Source organism: Pleurodeles waltl, chromosome 11, assembly GCF_031143425.1.
Source record: "Pleurodeles waltl isolate 20211129_DDA chromosome 11, aPleWal1.hap1.20221129, whole genome shotgun sequence".
NCBI lineage: Eukaryota > Metazoa > Chordata > Amphibia > Caudata > Salamandridae > Pleurodeles > Pleurodeles waltl.
In genome coordinates, this window is record NC_090450.1 from 740,076,121 (window position 1) to 740,094,049 (window position 17,929).

At 43.6% G+C, this 17,929-nt stretch overlaps 1 protein-coding gene across 4 annotated transcripts in view; it reads right to left on the minus strand.

Annotated features, from left to right (window-relative positions):
- OSBP2 (oxysterol binding protein 2) overlaps positions 1-17,929 on the minus strand; it is a 1,025,274-nt gene that overhangs the window by 838,519 nt on the left and 168,826 nt on the right. For all 4 annotated transcript variants that reach the window (XM_069214447.1, XM_069214445.1, XM_069214446.1 and 1 more), the window contains exon 2: positions 15,792-16,000. In XM_069214447.1, coding sequence (XP_069070548.1) covers positions 15,792-16,000 — 209 coding nt within the window. The remainder of the gene's footprint in view (positions 1-15,791; positions 16,001-17,929) is intronic.

Below are 17,929 nucleotides of genomic sequence, written 5' to 3' on the forward strand. Positions count from 1 at the left end.
AGCTCAGGCATCCAGGAGTGTGCGCAAATCACGCATGTCTGCTCCTGGCTGCCTGACCTGAACATGAAGGGTGTCCTTCAGGCTGACCTTTGCTCAGCCTGACAGGCACTCTTCATGAGGTGCCAAAGGTGTTGGGGGGGGTGGCCCCTCCACCCTAAAGGACGGGCCACAGCTCGTGGCCAGGTCCTCGGGGCGCCCTCCCCTTGAGTGCACCTGACTTTGATGGCTTAGTGAGGGTTCGAACTCACAGGTTAGCTGTTCAACACTAGCTCGGAAATGGATAACTGGCTGCACATGTTGTAGGAAAAGGATAATTAGGTGAAAGTGAAATGAAGACTTAGATTCTCCTCGGACACACTTGCCCACCTTATAAACGAGGTGGGTCCGCAGGAGCTGGAACTCTATTACCTGTGTGTGCAAGCGCATTTTGTGCAGTACTGGATCCACACTCAGAAATACGTAGCACACTCGGAGATCGAGCAAGTGGTGGTGTGTCATCCTCCCCATAGAGACTACCATGCTGTTGCAGCACGTTGGCATGGAGATTAACACGGTCCACTGCACTGGTAAGACTTGGGATAGGAATATGGTCGACTCGCCCCTGCTATACTCACCCATTGTCCACCTGACACTCCATCCGTATTTCCCCATGATGCTGGAGGCAAAAGCCACATCCTCACTTAATATAACAAAGTGGAAATCTCTATATGAGGAAGGCAAATGAACTACCGTAGGTACGTTTGGAACACATACCGCAATCACCTGCTAAAACATCTGTTATATCACAGGTTAAAATCTATTAGTAAACAGATCACGCCAGACTCCCCAAATGAGCCAGCAAGCTTTACGTGATTACATCTCATAATAGGTACCCGATCCCCAAGGCAACGCATTGCTAAACTCTACAGGGAGATGCAGAAGGGGATGATTGCTCGAACGGTCCCTGCCAGAGTGGGGTAGGATGAGGACCTTAACATCCCGATGAGATGTGGGAGTACTGCTGCATCCAGACAGGGGAGCATCTACCCAGCACTGGACTCAGACTGATACACCTTTGATATATACAGATTATACTACACTCTGGCAATGCTGTGCAAATGGGGTCTGCGGGAGGATAATAAATATGATAGATGTGGGCTGCCCGGGGTGTGACTCCTGCGCCTGCCATGGGAATGTATGAGTAGTCGATGATGGAGTATGATGAAGCACACTCTGCAACGGATAATTGGCCTGTACTTTGAGGTAACTCTGCAAATGGCACTTATGGACTGGAAAAAGTACATACCCTGTACCAACAGGAAATTCACCGCCTTAGCGCTGCTGTTGGGCAAACTCCTCGTAGCGAAGCTCTGGGGCAGAGAACACCAACTAAAAAACAATGGCTGGCTGAACTGACTTACTATAGCGATCAATTAGAAATGTATGCAGAACCGGTGCCGGCTGCCTCTCACCCAAGAGATAAATAGGCAGCTTTTCGAGGACTCCTGCTTGCAAAAGGAACTGCGGACAATCGTTAACGAATTCTTATGTTCCTTATCTGCACCGAGATGTATCATTGCAAGGAGTGATCTGTGCATGCTATTATGACTATTATTTGAGCTGTGTGTGAAATATGTTGCATGATATGGTACAATGTATTGTTAGTTCTCTGTATGTTCACTAATAAAATTGGAATTAAAAAACCCTTTTATAATTTCTGCCTCCCTGTTCCCAGCATCCTAAAGAGGAGGAAGAGCTTAAATTTGCTTTCATGAACAAGTGATGCCAGAATGCACTTATTGGGACTACATCAAACCTTGTCAACCACTATGCAATAGTTCCCATAGAACAAGTCCTTTAGTTCTTCAGTGCTTGACCTGTCTTCCAGACCTTGCAAGAGAATGGATTTCCTAACACCTATAAGTGGCCTCGTATATCATGACCACATCCTGGGCCTCTTGCTATTTGCAACTCCTTAAAAGCTGCCAGTCCCTAAAACTCCTTGTTCAAATGCTATTTAATGGAATTTTGTTTACCAGAATTAATTGCCTATTTTTTGGCCTATTCCTGCTTTGCTGATGCCAGAACATGTCTCCTGCTACTGTGTAGCTGGCAAGAGATTCTCTCAGTCCCACAATGCATTGTTTCCACTCCTATCCGTATATGGACTGTAGTTAGCTTCGTGAGTTGCTTCCTCTTTACTTTGATTTGCAGTCTTTTTTCTTTCTCTGGTTCACTAGCCCTCCGTCCTTAGCTCCTACTGTTTCTGATCCTTTTGTCTATCCTACTTATTCCTAGCTCGTGGTAAAGTTCCCATACTTGCATTACTTTTGCTCCTTGTTTTTCTGTATTTTGCCTTTGTTCTCCTTTCTGCAGCAAAGCCTAATTTCTCGTTTTGGAGGCTTAGTACGTCCTCAGATGTTTGTGATAGTGTACCTTGTCAGCTTCCTTGATTCCACCCTTTCCCTCCAGTGACCTGCCAAGGTCTTCTTAAGGTCTGATGGAAAGCAGTTTCAATAAAACTATATCTTTATTGAAATAACCTAGCAGTGCAAAGATTAATAAACATGTATTGACTACCCTTACTGGACCACCCTTACGGTGTGGGCAATATCTTCATTAGGAAGACGCATGGAGATCAGTTTAACTTCCAGATCTGAGAAGGGTAGTGCGTTTTGCTGTCAGTTACGGTATCAAATGGAATTCTAGAGGTTGAATAGCACTTCATACCACTTCACTAAAGCATTGGGCTGAGTTCTTTATCTAATTATGGAGCCAGTTTTGCCCTTTATAGATAGCATAACACTAAACGAGATTGTATACAGGTCAGAGGTACGTTTGAACCCCTCAAAGTGAAGATACCACACAGGGTGTGCCCAGTTGTATGTGTATTTCCGGACTCATACTGATGAAGGTACAGGTTCTGTAGGTTGTTGGTAAGAAAAAACAGCGTCGGGCATGCCCGGCATTTTGAAACATATGTTGACATCTCTAAGACTTGAACTATTAGAATGTGTAAGAATGTTGGAGAGGCATAAAGTCAGCAGAAACTTCCAAAAACCTCGAAGTGTGAGGTGAGGGCCTGCAAACAATCATAACTATTAATGTTTGCCCTTCAGATCAGCTACCATGTCCAACTAGCTTGCTGTGCAGGAGCAAAGGCCACGCCCAGCACACTGCAGGCAAAGAGCATGGCTGTTAATCATGCCTTTTGTTCTACCCTGCTCCTCAGAAACATCTTGCACAGCCTTTGGCAGTGCCGAAAGAGGATCACCAAATCATTCACCTGTGTACATTCACATAATATTTATTTATTTTCAGAGACCGTTAGTGAGTACTCCTTCAATCTTTCAACGACTGGTGCCAACTCTGAGAGTGTCTGCTGCACCAGCGAGGTCCTACCCATTGTTAGTTATACTGTTGCTTGTGCCCCATTCCCTCTCCTGACGCAGCGCTTTACCGTCACATGCAATTTCAAAAAGGCTAACAGATTTGTAGGAAATTCATGTCTTAAGAATTTACTGAACTGCTAGGAACCACCACCTATCTCTCCTTGCTGACATCAAAACTGCCTCTCTCTCACTCACTCAGAAAGTCTTTGTGAAATAGCTTGGGGCTCCAAGTTATAAAGCATTGCAGAGATGTCGCCAGCCTCCTTAGTGGGGGGCTAAAAATTCAAACCCTACTGATTACTTGCACTATATGCCATTTACACATGAACGACGTACAATTTACAAATTGCAATCAAGGACATAATCTATCTGAATATTCAAATGTGAAACACTGTATGTTCTTCCTAATACGGCTCTCAACATTGCACTTAGAAAAAACTGCAGAATCAGGTAAGATACATATAATCTCTCATCACAACACAATTGTTTTTGGTATTTGATAGCTTATTGAGCTCTGGTACATAATGTACAAAAGCTAAAACGATGGTGCTTGACAATATGGCATGCTGAGAACCTGTTGCTGGTGCTGTAGTAACAGCAGATGTGAACCTAAATTGTAACCCCCCTAAAGAAAATTGATGGGGGTGGTCAGTGTTTGACGAGCCTATTTGAACATCAATATCCATAATGATAAAGAAGTGCTGCACACCTCATGTGAGTCATACACAGCAATGAAAAGAGGTGAATTCTACCACCACCTATCCTCCATCTCATGTAGCTCCTGCTGCATACACTACTAGTGCAGACCTATGAAAAAGCAGCACACAACACCCAGCCACAATCAAGCTGCTTTACGCACCCTTACCTGTGTGGACACAGCGGGCCAATACCGCATAACATCCCAAGCCCATATCTCCTACCTCCCCCAACATTTAAACAACATAGGCAGGCTTCCTTAGGTTACAGGACATACATCCCAATTTGCAAGCAATCAAGCCTGATAGCAACCGTCATACCAACCTGCACTTCCAAACACAATCCAGGCGGTAAAAGAGAACACAGGGCAGATGTTCCTTATAAGTGAAAAAGAAGTCAGACTAAAGCACAGTAGCCATAGTCTGGTGAAACAGAGGAACGATTGTGTGCCAGTCTCTCCTGAGAAACCCATACCTCAATTGGGGATACAATGAGAATATAATTCTCAGGGGAAAAGATCCACACCAAATAACGCCCAAAAGTTAAATGTAGATCCAGAAAAGCCTTTTGTAACAGGAAGACATTGGTGAACTCACAATATGCTCATGCTTATTACCACAGGTAGGGTATCAAGCCTACACTAGGCTCAAATATTGTGTCATCAGTCCGGTTTTGCAACATAGTTCTAATTACTGAATAGAGGAATCGAGACCACAGAGGGAGGAGCAAGTAGAAGGGTCAGTAAATACAAGGTGACGTACGTAGTTCTGCCATCACCCAGAAACCCCCCCCCCCCGCCGACCTACACAGTTTATGAGGGAATGGGGGTAATCCTCTAAAAGTACCACAAAGATGTAATGTAGTTATGACATTCTCGGTAGCTAAGAGTAACACAGGGGATATGGGAAAATCCAGACTTTTTGAAAATTTGGCCAGAGGGAGGCCCCATCACTAGAAAGTTAATCTACATCAATGGAGGTAACAGTCTAGGGGTTACTGGAGAATTCTAGGAAGAAAGTCAGCTCACCACCCCCAGCACAAAATGTTTATAATGGCTTCTGCAGTGGTAGTCCCATACCCGCTATCACCCACCGACAAGCCACCTTCACTTTAAGAAGGCAAGTAACCACACACCCAACCACACCTAAGATACTAGCCAATCACATACCATACAGACTGTAGTAACGTCACGAGAAATACTCTTCTTGTCAGAGGGAGGCACAATCATTAGAATGGTAATCTACATCAGTGACAGGAAAAAGTGTAGGGGCTATGGGAGAAGTCAAGGAACAAAGTCAGCTCAACTATCTCCAGCACAATGTTTATAATGGCCTCTGCAGCTCTGCCCCATACCTGCTATAACCCAGCGACAATCCAACACTTGGTTTAAGGAGAAGAGTAATCACACACCCAACCACCCCTCTGACGCAAGCTAATCACACCCCAGACAGACTGTTGTAACCTCACAAGAAATATTCTTATTTTCACATATCACAAAATGCGGGAGAGATACAACATATTCAACAACTCGAAAACTCTCACTCTGGCTCAACCCAACATGATCAGATCTGGTAAATGCAAAATCGAGCTGCAATTTCGGCCTAAAAACGCCCCTCACCATATTGAGCCTCTTAATAAATACATCCAGGTACATGATCCCAGACGGCCTTCAGATGGTCATAACAGATACACACCGAAACATAGACATTGATACTGTTATGATTCAAGCAAGTGACTACCAACTGGTGGACCTCAACCTTTGCTCTCTTGAATTGCTATGAATTGAAACCGACATCTTTCGCTCTTGTCTTGAGAGAGTAAATGTCCTCACATTCTAAAACTTTATCTGGAAGAAAACCATTGAGGGAACCAGTGACAAAATCTCCAACTAATGGGTATTACATGTCTGGTAGTAGAGCCTTCAAAGTTATTCATTGCATGAAGGCGTGACTTAAGGCTAACATATGAATGGTGTAGACAAAGGCACCAGCTCCATCTAACACTAAACATTCCCATTAAGAAGAAAATGCTTTGCTAAAACTTCCAAAAGACAAGCCAAATATATACCTTCCATGTCTGACCAAAAACAGTGCATGTGAAAACAGATAACGCCATTAGTGAATTCGTCAAAAAAGCAGCCCCACTCGGTGGTCAACCCCACATTAAAATCCACAATATGCTTAAGGAGAACTGTAAGATTCTAAGTATGACTGAGATGCACCTCTTGCATGCTGCATTTGCTCTTTTCACACAGCTACAACAAACGCACAAAATTGTCTCAGGGAAAGAGTAGGTGCATCTTGGGAGTAGCTCTGAGATGTAGCAGGAATCTACTACCTGGACACAAAAGTCCTTCAAGCACATAGCAGGAGTGTGGTTTAGAAGCACAACTCAACATTCCTCAACACTATCTTCAAGAATCCTGATGATGAGGTATTCCAGCTTCTGGGGGCATTCTGGACAACAAACCAGTACTTGATTAACTTGTAGCATTTGCCCAGTTAATCTACTCCCCAAGCCACACATGTGGCTAAATATGTAACCAAATGCTCATCTGCTGCCTAGAAACATCTACTTGCTGATCACCATGACCCTTGCAGTAAACATATGCCCACCAAGCAGGATCAACTTGCCCCACAGCACTGTTATTTGTACCTGATAAAGCAAAGTAAACAAACCAAAATTTCGAGAAACCTTTATCACCTTTCCTAGCTCCATATGAAATTAACCTTACCTAGAATCCTTTATTCTGAACATCTCCAGGGTCACTGTTGAGGCAGCTCCAACCTTGCCAGTGAAACTTTTGTCAGGCAACAATGGTGTCATCAAATTATCCTAACAAGATTTAACAAGAGTAAGCATGAAAAGACTGGAGTGCAAACCTGTACAATTCTGGAAGAAACTCCTTAACAGGTGTTGCTAAATTCTACTTTCAGTTTACCACATAGTCCATATGGAAAAGATGGTTCAATTTCTCAGTATGATTTGGACAGACTATCAAAATACTGCAGTATTCAGAATCTCCCCACAGATGACACAACCAGTGGCAATCAAAAATGTTCCTAATGTCACTCATGAATACAGTCAAAACCTCCTGATCTTTTCTGAAAATGCAATTAAGAAAATCCAAGCAAACGCTTGAGCCAACTCAGATTTCCTCATCACCCCATCTCATTACCCAAAGTTCTGAGCGAAGTCTCAGAGTTATCAACATAATTTCTCAAAGTGGTTAGGAACACACAACTTCAAATTGACCAGCCGACACATGCCCTGAATTTGTTATCAAACACCATACCAAACCCAGGCACCCAACATCATAGGAATAATCAATGTGTCCTTCTAATTCAGGGCTGTTTCAAAGTCCTTGCCTACAAGGAGCTACCATACTGATGCTACAGGAGAAACTTACTGCTAAATCCAGGGACTTCACCTTCCCCTTCACCTTCCCTGGTACTACAATAGAAAGCAAGATTAAGTGCTTTTTTCAGTTTGTAATACAAACAATATCTCACACGATGAGCAATCAGACTTCTAACCACAAACCAAGCACCAAAACTTCCTTAGCTAATGTAAAAAAGAGCCACCTCTGGCCAATTAATGCTGGACAATCATTTAACATGATCCTAATCGACCTATCAGTGGTACTGTAGACTATAAAATTGCTCTGGTACAGCTAAAAAAAATCAGGATCACAGCAAAGAACGTATAGTCTATGCATCCTTTGGGTTTGGCAAGAGGTACACATCAGTGTTTCGTTACTGACAAAGCACACCACCAATAATGGCTTCTCACTATCACCACTGTGTTTCAACATTTATAAAAGGCTGCTGCACAAATAATTACACAACTTCAACTGTAAATGTCTCTGGATGTCATCTAGGTGTCTATGCAACTAGGTGACAAACTACAAGACATGAACTGTTTACGACAGTCACTACTGGATGAAGGAATCAGCACCCGAATGACACTAAAACCGAAATCCTCAGAAGAAAGTATTGTCACTTTCCTTTGGTTAACAGCGGAAATCAAAAACATAGTACATTTACTGGCACTCAGTTTTATGCAGAGCTTTCTTTCACTCATCGAATCACAGAGGTTATGAGGAATATCGTCTTTCAACACATAGGGGGTCATTCTGACCCTGGGGGCGGCGGGCACCGCCCGCCGGGCGGAAACCGCCCAAACACCGCCCCGCGGTCAAATGACCGCGTGGAGCATTCTAACTTTCCCGCTGGGCCGGCGGGCGATCTTCAAAAGATCGCCCGCCGGCCCAGCGGGAAAGCCCCAGCAAAGATGAAGCCGGCTCCGAATGGAGCCGGCGGATTTGCTGGGGTGCGACGGGTGCAGTTGCACCCGTCGCGATTTTCAGTGTCTGCCAAGCAGACACTGAAAATCTTAATGGGGCCCTGTTAGGGGTCCCCTGCACTGCCCATGCCAATGGCATGGGCAGTGCAGGGGCCCCCAGGGGCCCCACGACACCCGTTCCCGCCAGCCTCTTCCTGGCGGTGTAAACCGCCAGGAAGAGGCTGGCGGGAAGGGGGTCGGAAACCCCATGGCGGCACTGCTTGCAGCGCCGCCATGGAGGATTCTTTTGGCCAGGGGAAAACCGTCGGGAAACCGCCGGTTTCCCTTTTCTGACCACGGCTTTACCGCAGCGGTCAGAATTGGCCAGGAAGCACCGCCAGCCTGTTGGCGGCGTTTCCGTTGTCGTTGGCCCTGGCGGTCAATGACCGCCAGGGTCAGAATGACCCCCATAGTATTTGTACCTAATTTCTTGCAGAGTTGTCCTTCACTCATCAAATCACAGTGCTAAAGAGGAATATAAATGCTTTCACCTCATAGTACTGTGAAGAGTACTTTTGCTCATCCGAATGAGTGACAGATTGACCTTACCAAGGAACTTGGGGGCTTATTACAACTTTGGAGGAGGTGTTAATCCGTCCCAAAAGTGACGGATATACCACCAGCCGTATTACGAGTTCCATAGGATATAATGGACTCGTAATACGGCTGGTGGTATATCCGTCACTTTACAGTCACTTTTGGGACGGATTAACACCTCCTCCAAAGTTGTAATAACCCCCTTGGTCTGTTAAAACTACATTACTAAAACAGCCTTTTAAAAGCTTCCAAAGCTACAGCCTAACAGAACTATCTCTGAACGGAGTAAACAGAGGATGGGCTGAAACAGAGACCACAGATACGTGTGCATGTGGAGACCAACTGCTCATCGTGGAAATACACCAACTATCAACTGGTGACTGGTCTGATTATTCCTTCCGGAAGTGGCATGTTAAAGATATGGCAGGGCTAATGAAACGACTAAGGGCCTTGGCATAGCAGTAGAGATTGACCTTCCACTTTTTTTTCTACAAGAACCTATGCATCAGGATTGTGGGTTCCAGACTTCAGAAGTGATGGAGAGGTCAAGTGCATTGTATCTCATACTGTTCTTATGCTAAGGGAAGTATTTATTTGCATCAAGCTTGGGGTTCTATTTGTAAGCACATCTGTGCTAGTGGACGGCTAGAGAAGATATATGTTGGTTGACAATGACTTGACTGGTGAATGTTTTCCCTCATCGGTATACATGCCCACATGTACCCATAGATTTCTTGTCAAACACTTCCAGATGAAGAGCTGGTGGGCATTTCACATTTAGTTATATTGTGAGGACTACTTTAAATGACTTCACACTTGAAAGGTCATGCTCAAACAAACAGAGAAGTGCAAAACAAAGAAGTCAATCAACACCCATTGAGAATGCTTGCCCCATAACATCCCACAAATGACTCTGTAACCCACTTTCTGTTTTATATTGGGTCTGAATCACAGAAAAATAGCACGTTTACACACTGAGGTTTATGACCTTGCATGAGTATAATTTACCCATTCTTGAAATTCACAACTGTTTTACACCTGAGACATTCAGCACTTGCAGTTTGTCTAATCATACTCTTGGAAAACTTTTGCAATATTTTCACATGCACAAATATTCATCCATATATTTTCTTATGCAAATAAAAAGGGAAATAAGAACAAGTGCAAATGAAAATTGTTAACTTTGTGTTTATCTATTGTGAAAATAGTTCTCCCTGTCGAGAAACCCCTTCTCTTAAATTCTCTACAATTTTGGAATCACCCTCCCCTTTTCTGTCTTCGGCTGGAGAAAATCTCTGGCCTTTTTCAGGGCGGAAAGGGGTTAATATCATGTTTTGCAATACCCACAAACATATAGGAGTGTGGGTGCCCACCTTTTGTAACGCCTACTCTCTCCATTATGGTCAGCGATTTACTTACACAAAAATCTTTGTGTGAGTAAATCCATACACGAGTGAGAAACCTACTTTTCTCAGTTAGGAAAGTGTTTTGGCACTTGTTAAAAAGGTATTTGAGCTGTGCACAAGTAAATAGCTATGACGATCAGGACCATTCTGTCTTTTGCAATCTGGTTGCATGTACTGAACCTTAAGTGTGCGATGAAAAATGTTCTCTGATAACGCGTTCTGTTATGCCTTAGTTAATGCACAGTCAAATACCTAACTAGACAAACACACACCCCACCCAGCAACCCACTGTACGCAACTAACAAACCAAGCCATCTTGCTAGCACTGGAACCATGACCCTGGAGGTTTCACTTACACATTACTGCAGATGACACTTAACCTCTTGAGCTAGTTATTTGGCATTGGAACTTCCAACTTGTAGGTTTCAAAGGCTTTGTTTTAGATATGGGGGATAATTCGTGCCTGCCCAGGACTAAACACACAACCAACTCATAAACGCACAATCTCTAGGTACAACTGCTTAGCATTAAAGAAATGGCTAGGTCAAGGTGCGAGCATCATGACAAGAGGAGGACAATTGCATTGTGTTGCCAGCAACATCATGCTGATATCTCTGTTCTGCCTGATGGCTCTGTGGAGCCAATTGACAACAAGCTTTAGCAAAGTCAACTTCGTCTATGCAAGAGCTATGTGCTTAGCCAATGTCTTTTAGCTATTTTGAACACAAGCATGGCTGCTGTTCAGCACAGCTAAAAGTTAGTGGAAAGTGGGGAATGGGGTGGAGTGGCACAGAGTTGAGGGGCATAGAGTGGAGTGTCGCAGAGTGTCAAAGTGGCATTGAGTGGTGTGGAAAGTTGTAGAGTTGCAGTGTCATGGAGTGTCGCGGCAGAGTGGAGTGGCGTAAAGTGGAATAGACAGGCAGAGTGGAGTAGAGTGACAGATTAGAGATTAGAGTACAGCATTGTTTCATAGAGTGGAGTACAGTGCTGCAAAGTGTAGTTGGGTGTTGGGTAGTAGAGTGGAGTACAATATTGTAGAATGGGATAGAAAGTAGTAGAGTGGCATAGCGTGCAGTGGCACAGAGTGGAGGAGAGTATTGTAGAGTGTCAGAGTGGACTAGAGTGTCGTAGAGTGGAGGTGATTGAGTAGAGTGGCGTAGAGTGAAGAAGAGTGTCAGAGTGGAGGGATGTAGAGAGGAGTGGTGTAGAGTGGCATCAAGTGCAATAGAGTGGAAGCACTTAGAGTGGATGGGCGTGGAGTGCAGTATTGTAAGTGTAGTAGAGTGTCAGAGTGGAGTGGCATAGAGTGGGACTGAGTGACAACAAGGAGTAGAGGGGAGGTGGGAAGAGTGGTTGTGCATGGAGTAGAGTATTGTAGAGTGGTGTAGAGTGACAGTGGAGAAAAGTGTTGTGGAGTGGTGTAGTGTCACATTGGAGGGACGTAGAGTGGAGTGGCATAGAGTAGTGTGTAGTAAATGTTTTAGATTAGTATAGAGTGGAGGGGTGAAGTTGAGTGTCGTAGAGAGTAGTAGCATAGAGTGGAGGAGAGTTGTAGAGTGTCAGATTGGAGTAGAGTGGTATAGAGTGAAGTAGAGTGTCAGTGGAGTGGCTTGGAGTAGCATTAAGTGGAATAGAGTGGAGGCTCTTAGGGTGGATGGGAGTAGAGTAGAATAGATTTGAGTAGAGCGTCGTAGAGTGGAACAGGATGTCTGAGTGGAGTGGCATAGAGTGGCATGAAGAGGAGGAGAGTGGAGGTGCGTGGAGTGGATGGGCGTGGAGTGTTGTAGAGTGGAATGGCATAGAGTGGAGTACAGTGCGTGAGTGGAGTGGCACAGTTGGAGTGGTGTAGTGTCAGAGTGGAGTGGTGTAGCATAGACTGTAATAAGTATCACAGAGGGGAGTAAAGTGGAGTGCCATTGTAGTGGCATAGCAAGGAGTGGGGGTGAAAGGATTCAGTTGGCTTTGAGTGGTGTACACGGTCTCAGAGTTGAGCAGAGTGGTGTGTAGTGGAGTGTCGTACGATGGAGTGGTGTACAGTGGCGTAGAGTGGCCCAGAGTGAAGTGGAGTAGAGAGGCCTAGAGTGAAGTAGCGCAGATTGCAGTAGAGTGGCATAGAGTGGAGTAGAGTGGCGCAAAGCAGTGGAGTGGCACAGAATAGTGTGTCATACAGTAGGATGGAATGGAGTAGTGGAATATTGTATTAAGGTGTCGTAGACTGGAGTTGCATGGCCTACAGTGAAGTGGCATGGAGTAGTGTAGAGTGAAGTGGCATCAAGTGGTGTGGTGTTGTAGAGGGGAGTGGCATAGAGTGGGGCAGAGTGAAGTAGAGTGGAGCAGTGTTCTACAGAGTGGAATGGAGTACAGTATCACAGATTGGAATATTGCAGTGTCGTAGTGTAAAGTGGAGAACGGGAACCTAGAGAAAAGTGGCATAGAGTGATGTAGACCGGAATGGAGTGGCAGAGTGGAGTAGAGTGGCATACAGTGGAGTGGTGTGTAGTAAAATGTTGTGGGGTGGAGTAGAGTAGCATAGAGTGGAGTAGAGTGTCCTAGAGTGAAGTAGAGGGTCCTAGAGTGGAGTAGAGGGTCATAGAGTGGTGTACAGTGGTTTGGAGTGGCTTACAGCAGAATCGCGCAGCATAGAGGGGAGTCAAATGTCAGGGTAGAGGGTGCGGTAACAGACTGCCATTACAGACAACACATTTTCAATTGAAAGGACCATTACGTTTGCACAGACATACTGTATACAAACAATAATGTATAAATGGTTTCAAATATTTGTTTCCACCACACTTCAGAATGAGAAAAAATGTGATTCATTAGTTTCTTTCCTAGATCAGATATATTCTGAAATATTTGCACAGTTCATTTAAAGACATTTAAGTTTTTCTGTGTGCTAGAAAAAAACCCACATAGGGCCTGATTACAACTTTGGAGGACAGTGTTAATCCGTCCCAAATGTGACGGATATACCACCTACTGTATTACGAGTCCATTATATCCTATGGAACTCGTAATACTGTAGGTGGTATATCCGTCACATTTGGGACGGATTAACACCGTCCTCCAAAGTTGTAATCAGGCCCAATGTCTTCCTCCAGCACAACCCCAACACCAAAGCATGATTATGAGATAAATTCTCTCACTGTGAAGTCAGAGAAAGAAAAGTAAACACCAGCTCCCTCAGAAGACAGAACCAGACATTTGACCTCTGGCTCTAAAAACACAGCAAATGTGACAAGATAAGAACAAAATATAAAGGCCTGCTTACAGAAAGTGATCACTTATGGAAGAATACAGTAAACACGCTATGCTCCACGTACTGAACAGCCTAAAACAAATAAAGCCAGCAAATATAAAGCAAGCAACTGTGAGTTACAAAACAAAAACCTAATGGTAAGTTATGTATGGGTGGAATGCATTCCCAGGGAAGCTTTCCGAATGTCCCAAAGATATCTTTAGAAACCAGAGGTTCCAACCCCAGAAAGCATATGGTGGAGACCTCCAGGGCCTGGAAATTCCTTGTGTTCTCTTACACACTATAGTACATGCATCTCAGATACAAAGGGAAAACCCATGAGACCCAAGGCATCAGAGTGATCTGAAGGATTACATTTCTTTAGGCACACAAGAACCCATGACAAAAGAAGAATATCTAGGATTGGGTGATGGGAGCCATGTCTCACTCTTCAGGATTCTGTGAGCAGATCAATACGTAGGAGGCAGGGATTTCACCACCATATGTTAATTGGTGGCAAGTGGAAATGTTTTAGTGTTCAGAGGCTGGCTAACACCTTCCCTTCCGTAGTTAAAAGGAACTTCAGTCGCAGATTGAATTTCTCTTGAATTGACCTGAAGGATTTCAAGAATATTGCTTATTTTTCAAAACATTATATTCTATCACCTAGTACCCCTTCTGTTCCTCTAACCTTTGGACCCACCCACCACTGGCCTTTAAACGCCGTCCTTCCAGTCATTGAGTCGTAAATTTTAGGTGGGTATCACACAGTTACCGTTGGGGAAAAAACAGACTCACACCCACTTCCGTCATCTCAATGACCAAGAAATGTCCCTGCTTGTATTCTGGTGAGGAAGCAAACATTTTATCTACATTCAATGATTTAAGTGAAGAGTATGACTGGCTTATCTCAGGCCTTCCAATAGTGGATCAGTGTGTATGGCTTAGCTTTGCCAAAACTGACACCATCTACCACCTCTTATCCACTGTATCCAAATGCATCCTTCTTCCCACACCCACCCTGTCTGACTCCACTCACCCTTCCTGACTTCACACACTTTTCCTACTCTACAAGGCTCTATTTCAACATGAAAAACAAACCTCTACCAGTAGCACCTTCACAATCACATTTGTAAACAACTATCTCCTTACTATAGGCAAAATCCACCAAAGCCTCACTTTCAACTCTAATACCCTAATTAAGGAACAGATCCTAAAATAGCTAAACTGCTGCAACCATCTTCTCAAATATGGTACTCCTCTATTTTACCTCTGCACCTGATTTATCCTTCCCAGATCCACTTCCATCTCCACTACAGACAACCAAGCAGACTAGTTTGGTCAGCATCATAGGTCCCTAATCAGGTTCACTAGTCTACTGTTCAAATTAGTGAATGATATAGCACCCTACAGTACCTTAAGCTGACCATTTCACTTCACTCTACAGGATGTGATGTTTTATTACAGTATCTTTTCAACTGCATAACAAAGCAAACAACTACAAAACACCTTCACGATCCAAAACCTGTTTGCTACTACTCAAGATTCACATTATTGTTTGCTTTTATCTCGCCATTCGAACACCCTGTCACTTGACTCATTTTTTGTGCTCCTCAAACACCGCAGCCTTTTGCATGAAGAGACCCTATATGGATGATGTTGCATGCAAAGAATACATAATGGCAAGGACTGTGGGGGTTATTTAGAGTTTGAGGTATGCCCCACCAGCCCTCTTTAAAATATATACATGGGTACCCAGAACGAATTTGTGGAGACAGCTGATGAGGGGCTGCAACAGATACATTAGCATTACGCACTCGTGTCTAAGAGTGGTATTTAGATTTTGCTGTATGCAGGACATCAACGCAAAACCTGACACATGTCCCGTCTACCCATTTCAGAATGCCTATTAAGCTCCTATGCACTGTTCCAAATGTTGTATCTGTATAGCATTTCAGTTCAAGATGCTCTGCAAGCTGGCAAACACAAAATTATGAGAACTCACACTTCAATTATTGCTCTTTGCATTAATTAGGATTGAAAATTACTCATATAAAAATGTCAGTGAATATCGGAAAAGAAAGATTGGATTGTTTGCAGACTTTAGAATATGGTATAAATGTACATTCTTAGTTTGCAAACAGCGACAGCTTTTGAAAAGAAAGTCTTTACAAGTGAGTGATAGATTCTGGACGATACCTGACAAGTTGTTCATCATTCGAACGGCTTTTGCTTTGGCCAGCTCCAGCGCAGTGACCCACCGCTGCCGCTCCACCTCTGTACTGGCTCTAAGATGGTATGTTCGGCCCCCATTAGAAAGCACAATGTTGCAGCAATCTTCTGCATCAATATGGGCTGTCGAAAGATTGATGGTGCCACGGCAAGTGTGTGCCATCTCAGCCTGCGTCCTGCAAGAGGATAGACATCTATGCATAATGCGTAATGGAAAAGTTGTAAAACAAACGTAAAACAGACTACCATGGCTACTAATATCTAAGTTTGTAGAAGTTATACGTTACTTACCTATAACTGAAGATCCCTGAGCTTGTGATACTCAAACTACAAGTACAAATATTTGGGCAACTGATACCCTCAAATATAAGGTGCACGCTGGATCCTGCTGGTTCAAATAATTCTAAGAGCATGTTCATCCCTCTAAACACAAAATAATTCCATGCCGCCCGCCTAAAGTGTGTGTCCATTAAACTAGACAATGCAATCCACACCCTCTTACTCTGGGGACTATGGGTGATGCCAGAAGTCACATACAGAGATATGGTAGGGAATGTACTTCCAGGTTAATTGTCTATAAAGAGCAGTAAATGGTTCTAGGCGCATTGAGTGGGTGGTTAGAGCATGGCAGTCCAAAGACTTGGTGACCCCTGCACGATTATAGGAAGATTGTACTGTTCATTGCCAGCATCCACAATAGGCCAGAAGGAGCGGCTCTCTGTATGTATGTACAGGTATTTATAGTGCATGGACCGTGTCAGCCCTCTAGCATTCATTTATCTTTGTACCATTATAGTTCCATTTAAAAACTAGCTTGATGTTGAGCTCTGAATTCCTTCACGGTGGCAGGGTATAGAAACCCTACCTTTACAATGGGACTTTGACCTAGTATCTGATGTCTGCTTAATTACTGCCACATGCTCATTTGCTGCAATGGAATTCAAGAGGGTCAGGCTGCTGCCGAGTCCCAAAAGATTCATTGATAGGGTGTTTTTTTCATGTTTTGTGATACATACAGACCCAACGATGTAGGGCAGGTGCACATTTTACAGAGATTATGTTTTAATTTTAATTGAAGTGTCTCAACCAGTGTGTGGCCGTCTCTCGGTTTCTGTGGACTGGAGGTCACTAATGAGGGTGCCACGAGTTTTAACCAAATAAAGAAACAGTGTCTGGTAAAGATACATAACAAAATAAAAAATGAAGAAAAAGTAAAGATTTGAAAACATTGGACCTGATTCACAAAGATTTTTCTGCCAGTAGGTTTGGCATAGCCCTGACATACTTCCGAATTACCAGGAGTAATTCACACTTATGGAGGAAAAATTGTGAATCAAGCATAAAGAATATGATTGCAAGCAGGAGGGCGGTGTACAAGTTAGCAAGATGACTGACTCATTACAACAACTTCTCAGAACATGTCTTGCAAATAAAGCCCTGGAAAAGATGAATACGTGACAATTTCAGTCAGAAGCCTCAGAAGGAGACCATGTTGTCCGCTTTCAGAAGTGTGAAAGAAGTGACAAAAGGAAAAAGGAATTTAAAATTGAATATATTTTTCAAAAATAAAGGCAAGCACTAGCCAATTACATTGTGGTGGAGGGATCTGAAGAATGCAGCAGCCTGGTGTGAACTAGAACAAGAGGCGGGCACAATGGAAAGCATTACTATTGTTCCAAAGAAGGAAGTAACAATTAGTTCAGGCATGTGCTACATCCATCTGATGGTTTAAAGTGGAAATCACAATCTGTCTTAGCAACACTGGATACTTGCTCATTATATACATCAGGCTTATGGGTCGGAAGCAGCAAGATGTGCGCCAAGAAACCTTTCAGCAAGTTTCTAGAAACACATTGAGTTGCTGACTGGCATGCTTACATTTATTCTTATGTATAACATCTTAATTCTTAGATATGGACACTAGCTCAGGTCTCAGACATCATGATGGGGACCTGTAATGCCATATCATATGCAAACCTATTCCTTGGGTGGTGGGAGGACACAATTTCATAGGATCCCAAGAACCTTTTTTTAAACATGTTTTTATTAGTGTTGGTTCACAATTAAGGCATTTAAAGATAACATGGGCATCATGGCGTCACCAG